The following is a 10,258-nucleotide window of genomic DNA, read 5'->3' on the forward strand; positions in this document are numbered from 1 at the left end:
GCCTGGTGAGGCGGCGCCACTGCCCCGGCGCCGCCGCAGCGCTGTGCTGCTCCTGGGCCACGGCCGTACACGCTCACACCAGTTTGGCTCGTTTCTCTTCTTTCTATTAAGTTTAAACATGGATTTTTCTTTTTCCAGTGAAAGCCTCTAGGTTAAGCTTCGGATCAAACCTCCTCCCAGCTTTCTCATCCCCCGCGGCCGGAGCAAAGGCTGCCGCTGACCCGCTGCGGGGGCCCAGGCCCGACGCCGGCCCCTGCCCGCCTCTCCGCCCGCCCGAGGCGCGGCGAGCGAGCGCCCTATCCGCGAGCCATGGAATCGAGCCCCGGCGCGGCGATTGGCGGCGATTGGCGGCGCCGCCCCTCCCCTCACATGATCGCTGGCGAGGCTTTTATCGCGCCCGCTCGCCTGTCCTGCTCGCCACTCGTTGCCTTTCCGCGCCCGGGCCGGCGGCGCCATGGACGCGGCGCGCCGCTCCTCTCGTCCGCTCGTCCTGCTGCTGCTGCTCGGCGCCTGCGGTGAGCGCGGCTGCGGGCGCCCCGGGGCGGGCGGGCGCGGGGCCTGCGGGGCCGGGGGGGGGGGCGGCGTCAGGCGTGCCCGCGGGCGCGTGACGCGGCGGCGGGCAACGGTCAGGCGCGCGCCGGTGCCGTGGGCGAGCGAGGCCCTCGCAGGCCCGGGGCCGCCGGGCAGAGGCGTCTGTCCCGGGGCAGAGCCGGGGCCGGGCCGCCCTCCGCTCCGCGCCGTGCCGTCACCCTGTTGCCGGTGCCGCCGCCGCGGTGGCCGTGCAGGGGCACGGCGGGGCCAGGCCGTGGTGCGGGCCCTCACGTGAGCGCCCGTCAGCCGGGGCAGCCTGCCCGCCCCAGCGGGCCGCGCCGCCCCCGGCCGGTTACCGGCGCTGCTTGGCCCTGTCGGCCCCTCTCCGCGGTGGGCAGCTCGGAGCCGTGCGGGACAGCGGTCACGGCGGAGCAACTCGGAGCTGGCCTTGGGGGAACGGCTCTGTTGAGATTCACTGCGGTAGAGATTAAACAGCTGTCGAAAGTCCCCTAAAAACGTCAAAGGGACCTGACGTTGCTGTCTTTTGAGACAGAAATTGTGGAAACACAGTGAGGGCACCCCAGACCCATCTCTTGGAGGTCAGCTGGCGTCACACCACTAATGAAACAGAGCATAGGAAGGCCCTGGTTGACAGGCAGTGTATTGCTTAAGTGCTACGTGCGTGCAACGAGGTTTGCTCAGTTTGTCAGCGGAATGCTCGTGCCCATTTAGGTTATCGCTCTTTATCGTGTAAATAAACTATAAAACAGTCCCTGGATTTTTATCTAGCTTTGATAACGTTGTGACGAGCTTCCTACTTTTAGTGATTTTTTTAGAAATCTACCTACTCCTTTTCAGTGTCTGGCAAATTGAATCCAGGCCTGAGATAACTTACTACTTTGTAATGAGCTGTCCTCTGAAGCGGTTCTACAACATGAAAGAAAAGCAATGTCTTAATAGTTAATATTCATATCTTAAAGGCTTTTTCCAGTCCTATGCAGTGGAAGTAGATGTAAAGGATGACTCTAATGCTACGTGCCTGTATGCAAAATGGATGATGAGATTTGTGATAAAATATGAAACAAACAGTAGTGATTATGTAAGTATTTGGAGGTAACTTTTACTGAGATCTGTATTTTGTCCTGGATAAAATTTTAACTCTTTTACCAAGGATGTTTGATTTTGTTTGTTTTGTTGGGGTTTTTTTTCCATTAAGTCAACTGTTAAGAGTATTTGTAAATATGCATTTTAAAACAAAACCTAAGTTCTGAATTAATAATGCAAATAACTGAAAGTGCCCTACTATACTTACTGAAATGACGTGCTAGTAAAACTTAGTGGGTTTTGTGTATGGGGATAGCAGCGTCCTTAACCCAAATAGTAAATGTAAATTGCAACGTGGCATAGTCAAGACTTTCAGCCAAGTTAGATTTGTACTTGGAGTCCTGATTGATAATAAACTAACCATGAGCCAGCAACGTGCCCTCGTGGCCAAGAAGGCCAATGGCATCCTGGGATGCATCAGGAAGAGTGTGGCCAGCAGGTCAAGGGAGGTTCTTCTCCCCCAATACTCTGCCCTGGTGAGGCCTCATCTGGAGTCCTGTGTCCAGTTCTGGGCTCCTCAGCTCAAGAAGGACAGGGAAATGCTGGAGAGAGGCCAGTGCAGGGCCACCAAGATGATCAGGGGAATGCAACATCTTTCATACAAGGAAAGGCTGTGGGACCTGGGGCTGTTTAGTCTGGAGAAGAGGAGACTGAGGGGAGATCTTATTAACATTTATAAATATCTAAAGGGTGGGTGTCAGGAGGTTGGGACATCCTTTTTTTCTATGGTATCTAGCAACAGGACAAGGGGTAATGGGATGAAGCTGGAACACAAAAAGTTCCACTTAAATATAAGAAAAGGCTCTTTCAGTGTTTCAGTGAGGGAGCCCTGGCACAGGCTGCCCAGGGGGGTTGTGGAGGCTCCTTCCTTGGAGGGCTTTAGGACCCGCCTGGACATGTTCCTGTGTGACCTGATCTAGGTGACTCTGCTTCTGCAGGAGGGTTGGACTAGATGATCTCCAAAGGTCCCTTCGAACCCCTACTGTTCTATGATGTAGCTTCTTTATAAGTCAGATGTCAAGAGGCCTTTTTCCTAGTTTTGTAGAACCACCTGAAATAATCTCACTAATCTTGTGCAAGGTCCCATCTTAGCTTCAGCAGGTTTATAATGTCATGGGGATGCATTGCTATATGTGAAGAGTTTTTAAATTACCCTTTTCTTTTAGAAAAGCACAACCTTGAATTTGTCATCCAGTGTGACACACAATGGAAGCGTCTGTGGTAATGACACACAGGCTGCGCTCCTGGCGGTGCAGTTTGGGGAAGGTCACTCTTGGAGTGCTAACTTTACAAAAACCAATGAAACTTATCAAGAGGACTTCATCACCTTTACCTACAACACCAATGACACTGCTGTGTTTCCTGATGCTAAAAGAAAAGGTAATGTTGGGTGCAGAATCCTGCTTACAGAACAGTCTCAGCCACAAGTGTCAGATCTTGTGTACCTGGCCTTGGTTGGCTTTTTCAAAGTTGGAAGGACTAATAATGTATCTAAATGACTCTTGTGCTGTATGGGGCCTAACTGTTGTTCATTATACCTGCATTGGACAAGAATACAGACTAGTTAGCTTCACTGAATGCGTGATTGTGCCCCTTCTTTGATTGAGGCAGAAAGGGAATGCTGTTTGAGCTGCTGCTAGTAGACAACAGGCATATGGAAAATTCATTGTAGTGTGCAATATTTGACCTTCCATGTACCAAAGCAATAGTGTTAGGCTTTCTGTGTACTAATATTTACCAATAATAGGATTTTCTTTTCTTTAAATAAAAAAGTAAAAGGGTTCACCTTTCTAATGACTTGTCTGGTTCTGGAAGCTTGATTGTTCCTCTTTATTGTTTGGCACATCGTGTCAGGACACATAGGTAAAACATTCAAGAGACGTGAGGATTGTTAAAATTCATGTCTTACTCTTTGTGTTACGGAACTTATAAAACTTAACTGTAAATGTTCTTGTAGTTCATAAAACATGAAAATATTTCTGCTTATTTATAGGACCAGTTACTGTTGTTTTAAGGGACAATATGCATCCAGTTCAACTGAATGATGTCTTTGTGTGTCAAAGTACTGAGTTTTTGGAAGCAGAAAATGTAACTCAGATTTTCTGGAATGTTACTGTGCAGGCTTTTGTTCAGAACGGCACAATTGGTAAAAAAGGTGAGCATTGCAATTAGTGAATGAGGTTTTTTTGTATTGCATCTTATTTTGGGACTTTGCTTCTTGCACTAAAAAATCCACCAGTTGTAAGATGCACTGCATTGAATAATAGTCATGTAAATATTCCTTAGTATGTGTTTTTCCTTTTCCCTGGAAGAAAAATAGATTAGTAGAACAGATTTGGTAGTATATAGTAATGTAGACTGTTCCCATGGCAAGGCAGTCTAATAAAGTGTAGATTCCGGTAATTGAGTTAATAAAATAAGCACTTCAGAGCTATTGTTGCTGGCTAGGTCATTTGAGCTTCAAGTTTAACTGACAGCCTTTCATCTTCAGTGGTAGCTTCTGCTTTTTCACTTAAATAGTCCAGGACCTCTTGTCTCATCTCAGACCTCAAGTACTCAAGAGATGAGCACACCATCCTACTACTTATAGCTTAAAAGAGCTGTTACTTTGTCTACAGCAAATACATATCACACTTGCAGAACCATTTGGCTTTCTTTGTCCACGTGTCTCATTTCTATGTGTCGGAGGTAAGTAGTGTTGTGTTTGCTCCATGGATTTAAAGCCATGGGCATTGCAGGATTTCTGACAATAAAGGGTAGCTGTAAATGGTTTGGAATACTGTGCCATAGTGCTGAGTTTCAGACTTCAGGCTTGGTGATTAGCAGACTCCCAGTGAGCTCGAATTTCAACAGAGAAATTACTATCTGTGTTGAACTGACCTCTGAGTCATAAGACTTACATAAAATTTCAGCACTGAAACGGTGTTTAACATTTCTTTTCAGAGTCTAGATGTCGTGCTGATATGCCTACTTCTGCACCTACTGTTCTGCCTACTACTGCCAATGCAACTACTGCATCTACCACCACTCTGTCACCTGCTCCCACCGCCACTCCCAAGCCTGTGGAGACTCCAGTCACAGGAAACTATTCTCTTAAAAGGGGAAATGATACTTGTCTTCTGGCAAGTGTGGGACTGCAGCTGAATGTTTCCCAAGACAAGGTGCTTGTCTTCTATTTTAGAAGAGTAGGAAGGTTGCCGAGTTACTTGGTATGAAACATGAGTGCCAGCTGTTTGCTTTGTACACTGCTGGCTATCCAGAACTGCCAAGTATTGTGTAGCACCTCCCTGACATCAGAGTAGTTTCAAGGCATAATATCTAGCTTCAAAACCTTGATGTAGATTCCGTGTATCTCGTTACTGGCAGTACCTCAGACATCATTAAAAGCCTGGAACTTTCTTGCTCTTAAGCTTCTTGCTCCCTGCAGATACAGTCTTCTCCCACAGAGGGTGCCAAACTTGTATTAAGTCAACAAAGTTAAGACTTCACAGGGCAATTTGTTTGCTTTGTTATTACCAACAGGTAATCTTCCTGTTGTCATCTTCAGTCCAAGCACTTCTGGCCTCTGAGTGTTGCTGACTGAAACAATGTATTGCTAATGGCAGCTGAATGTCTTTGACGTGGTATGTCTGTATTTCAGCCTCTTCTGATCAACATCAATCCAAAGACAACGAGCGCAGATGGTGCGTGTGGTAACACGACAGCTATGCTGAAGTTGAATGATGGAAATAGCACGTTGATTGCGTTCACATTTGCTGTTGTAAGTAACTTCTTTTATACTAAGCTCCCACTGTAATAGCATTGCATGATGACCACTCCTAGTAAAATCCTTCTGTCACTTGCTGGTAGAAGATGGTTCTCATGTAGGGAGTTGAAGTGGCTAGCTGACTGCCTCGAGAAGTGGAGAATTGGATTAAAGCTGTAGAAAATGGAAGGCTGTGGTAAATGTGTTAGCCTCTGTGAAGCATGTGTTCTTAAAGTTAAAAATGGAGAATTGCACACTGACAGTTGATTCTTTCTTCTGAAACAGAAGAATATAAGTGCAAGTGCACAGAAATTTTATCTGAAAGAAGTGAATGTTACGCTGCTCAACCGTCTGAATGGTTCTGGTAAGAAAGAGTATCTGCCCTAAAGCAAGTGTAAGCTTACATTCAGTGTCTGTATTTGTCAAATACTTCTGACTGGTTTTTTTTCATGCTGTTCATGCTCACTGTTACTTCTTCCTTTAACATGGTAGGAACAAAAGTAATAAGAGAAATGGATGTAAGAGTTAGTTATTTGAAATAGCAGTGTGGGATCATTCTCTTTTGCCAAAGCTTCTGCTGATGGAGGTCTCTTACTTTGCGATAAACAGACCTAAATTGAGAGGATTTCTTTAGAGCTGTTTTAAGTAACGTAATATTTTAAAGTGTGAAATACAGTTGTATCAACTCTGAAGCTTTTTGTTTTTCCCAAACCAGCTATTTTACTCATTGAATGAAGATGTAGCTGTGTCTTCCAACCATTTCCACTTAACTCACTGGGAAGAAACCAGTCCTTCAAAAACTAAAGCATACTTTTTTTTTTTTTCCAAATCAAAAGCATGTGTTTTTTCAAAGTTGTTTATTACTGCTACTGCAGTAACACTAAAGCTAAAATGCTTGCAGCTCTGCAGTGTTGGGATGAGTGGAGGTACAGGAAAGCCTAATGTCTCTGTGGAGGATAGGTTACCGCTAAGTGCTGTAATTGTAAACTGCCTGGCTTCTCTTGGTTAAGCAGATCAATCACACTTGGACTACCTTGTTTTTCAAAGTAGTCAGTGTTGAAACATTGGGCCTTCTAGATCCATTTCCTTAGTCTGTGACTGTTAGCAAATCTCTTGCATTTAAAATTGGCATGCAAATTTATTTCTTTTTTGTTTTGTTTTTTTTACCCCCTTTGTTTAGTCATTTCACACGCAGATAACAACAATATCAGCCAGTGGGATGCGTTCCTTGGTAGTTCCTACATGTGCAACAAAGAGCAAACTCTTGAGGTTAATGAAAATCTTCAAATAAATACTTTTAATCTCTGGATTCAGCCTTTCCGTGTGACAGCAAATACGTTCTCTACAGGTAAGAGGTTGTTTCTGTTAGTTTTGCAAGTGTTGCAAGAATTGTTACTTGCTAAAAAGCAGGAATGTTGGGCACAAGGACCTCATGTTTGAAGTTGTGTTCCATTGTTCTTGGGTTTTTGGTTTTTTTTATGGAATGAAATCTGAGACTGACATTCAAGTTCAAGGAAAGCTTTGTTTTGACTTACAATTTGTCAGCTACATACATTCTCCTTTATAAAACTTGAAGGAGCTAAAGAGACTGAAGAGGAACTTAAGCAATGCCTCACAAAATAGGTTATTAGAAGTTACATGACTTGTGCAGCTTTTTGTAGCTCAAATATCTAAGAAAGTGGGACAGAACTATAGCAGAAATGGACTTTAGTAATACTGTTAGGTGTCTAGTTTCTATCTACCTGTCAGTCTAAGGAATGGGAGGGGAGGAGGGAGGAATGGAGGTGAACTGACAAAAGCAGTCTTGAATATTCAGAACTAAATAAATATTATAAAATGTTTGTTGGTGTGTTATCCCAGTCTTGTCTGGGGAAAACTGGAGTGGCTTAAATGACCTCTTAAGCTTTTGTGTAACGTGGTTTTGTACTTTATACTTGCAGTGCAGTCTTTTTAGACTAGACTAATCTGTAGACAAGTAGATTGGGTGCAAATTTTTGAACTTTTTTTAGTCAGAAATAAGTTAAACGTGCACAGAGTGACCAGTATTTATCATAACAGCTTCTAAAGAGTTAGGGTCTCATTTCACTCTGTAGCTCAAGTTCCAACTAGCTTCCTCATCCTAGTTATAGTTAGTTCATCTCTGTAATGTGTCTCCATTCTGGATACACTCTTGATACCAAATCGAGGTCAGTGTATTCTTGATGAGCACCAGACTTGCCTTAAGCATGTCTTTTAAAAAGTAGAAGAACTGCTCCTGTGTCTAGTACATATCTTATGCACGTGAAAACTTGTACACTGTTAGCTTACTGTGGTTTATCCAATGTCACAAGTGATTACAATGCTTAGTATGTGCTAGATGTACCCATGAGACCTCTGCAGCTCCATCTCTCCTGGTTTAAAGATGTGCTAATACTTGAGTTTTGAACACCTTCGTATTATGGAGAACAGATTTTTATACCACACTTGGCAAGTATTCTGTCTTTATTTATTCCTTATTGCAACCTTTTTCTCACCTACAGCCCAGGAGTGTTCGCTGGATGATGACAGCATTCTTATCCCAGTTGTAGTTGGTGCTGCACTTGCTGGCTTGATTGCCATTATAGTGGTTGCTTACATAATTGGCAGAAGAAAAAGCTATGCTGGGTATCAAACTTTGTGAATCTAAACGTGATTCCCGTTCTGATTTCACTCTAAACAAAGCAAGTGCAAGTTCTGAAGTCCAAAAAAGATCCCAAACTTAGGAATAATTGCTAGCCAGAGCTAATTTGAGTTGAAAAACAAAGAGAATGTTTATCTCAGATGAAGCAGAACTACGTGTTTAGTTTCCCTGCTCTAAGAAGACGACGTGGGTTTCCTAGCGCTGTGGAAGATGTCAAATCTTGGATGAATTCTCTAGGCTAAGGGTTTGATCTTGAAAAAGTCCTGAAGTGTTTAGGATTTATTTCTACTTTATGCAAATTGTAGCCTGAAACAAGAACACATTCTAAACACGTGTGGTGGGCAACTCCAAGAACAGCGTAGAATTTGTACTTGCTTTTCTCCTCTGCATCCCTTAGTTGTTGTCATGATTGTGGGTTAAGCTGGCAGCATTAGTCACTATGTTGACTTGTACGGTATGTAACAAGGATTGTACGATGCCCAGTAACAACTTTGTTTTTCACAGAATTCAACTTCAGGCTGGTGATTAAGTGATCTTTTCAAGTGGCAGCAGTAACTTACTTAGCTTTGACAGGATTTGAGTAGCTTACTCCTGCCTTGGTGTAGTTTCAGGAATCATTCTTATACCCTGGCTGTACAAACGATATGGGTAACCTGTACTGGCCAAATGGTGGCTGTATAGGATGACTTCAGTGCCATTTCCAAATGCTTTCAAAAGAAAATAATACTGTTAGGCACTGAATTCTTCTTCATCACTTATACCTTGGCAATCATCTAAAATACTAAACTGAGGCAGAGTTCTGCTAAATTACTGCAAGCTTTTTTTTGCTGTCATCAATTTAAAGGGAATAACCTTTCTAAATATTCCAGAACTTTAAAGTGCACTTAACTTTATATCATATTCTGCACAGAACTGGTCTGTCTTGTTGCTTTGAATGACCATTGTTTGAAGACACTTTCATTTAATGAGCCAGTATCTGTTGTTGCAGCCTGAGCTGCCTTGAAATCTTGCTCTTGAATAGTTCTCTGCCCATCAAAATTCGCATTTTAACTGCCCGCCATTGGCATTCTGAATGTTTAATGTACTTTGTGTTTGTTTGCTGTGTAGCATTTATTAATGTTAAGAATGCAAAAGCCAAACAAGTCTGAGATGGACCCACAACACCTATTTTTCCTTGCTGTATGGAAAGGATAACTAGTTTAAAAAATGCAGTGCAACTGGACTGTTCTTAAACTGCAGCTCTGCAGAGACTAACCCTTGCTGCACAACTTCTCTCTGGCCTCCTAGTGCTGTAATACATAGTTTTACTGCATGGGAAAAAGAAGTCTTTCAGACTTTTAGATAACTGTGGCTATTTTGCATATGTCATAACATGAGCTGCCTAAACTAGTTATTTAATGAACGTAACATGGTCTCCCCCTTTAGAATGAGTTTAGCCTGCATCAAAGCTTGTTTAGTGTTTTATTAGTGTTTTCTAGGATTGTAGAGATGTCTGTGGCATGTTTGTATACAAATCATAAACTACTCTTCTTTCAGTATTCTTTTTTAAGTGGTTTACTCTTGACACTAGCCAAGGAAGCAAGTATGGGTGGGTAATACTACAGCTTGTAGTCCACAGCTTGAATTTTGCATCAGTTACTGAAATTAATTTTAAAGGAAGTGGGGAACTACTCTGTGTTTAATCCTGCAACAAACTTCAAGACTTTTGATTTTTAATTAAAAAAAAAAAGTGCATCTAATGATTTTCATATTCTTACATCCTCCAATGCAGAAGTTGATATAGATTTTTAGCATTTTTGTGACTGATGTTCAGTGGCACCGGTTACACATGCATTTCTGTTCAGGAGTAGTCACCACCCTGTACTCCTCTGGCCATGCAAATTCCTGAAGTGTGCAGTTTCCAGGCAATGATATAGAAGATTAGTGCAAACTGCTGACAAAATCCAACAATACTAGAAGTACTTTTGCAAAAACCTGCAACTTAGTCTTCATTTGCAAATCTCTTGTCTCAGATTATACTCCTAGACTGATGTGCAGATAACTGGTTCAAAAAACATCTAAGTTTCATCTGACTGCCTGTTGTTATAAAACCACTACTTTTCCTGTATGTATTGCTCTGTAGGGAACTGTCAACCTGTTCAGCATCTGCTCTCAATAATAAAGATTGTTCTATTTCTTAAGGAAACTTGTTCACATTTTTAAACTGATTTGAAAACAGA

At 43.0% G+C, this 10,258-nt stretch overlaps 1 protein-coding gene across 1 annotated transcript; it reads left to right on the forward strand.

The window, feature by feature from the left end:
• The first annotated feature begins 355 nt into the window (after positions 1–355).
• LAMP2 (lysosomal associated membrane protein 2) lies at positions 356–10,258 on the forward strand. The gene is made up of 9 exons (XM_062006561.1): positions 356–515; positions 1,512–1,630; positions 2,802–3,015; positions 3,629–3,790; positions 4,579–4,796; positions 5,276–5,395; positions 5,666–5,744; positions 6,561–6,722; positions 7,894–10,258. Exons 1-9 carry the CDS (start codon positions 455–457, stop codon positions 8,037–8,039), a joined length of 1,281 nt encoding a protein of 426 aa, XP_061862545.1. The 5' UTR covers positions 356–454; the 3' UTR covers positions 8,040–10,258.

This window comes from Colius striatus, chromosome 13, assembly GCF_028858725.1.
Source record: "Colius striatus isolate bColStr4 chromosome 13, bColStr4.1.hap1, whole genome shotgun sequence".
In the NCBI taxonomy this organism is placed as follows: domain Eukaryota; kingdom Metazoa; phylum Chordata; class Aves; order Coliiformes; family Coliidae; genus Colius; species Colius striatus.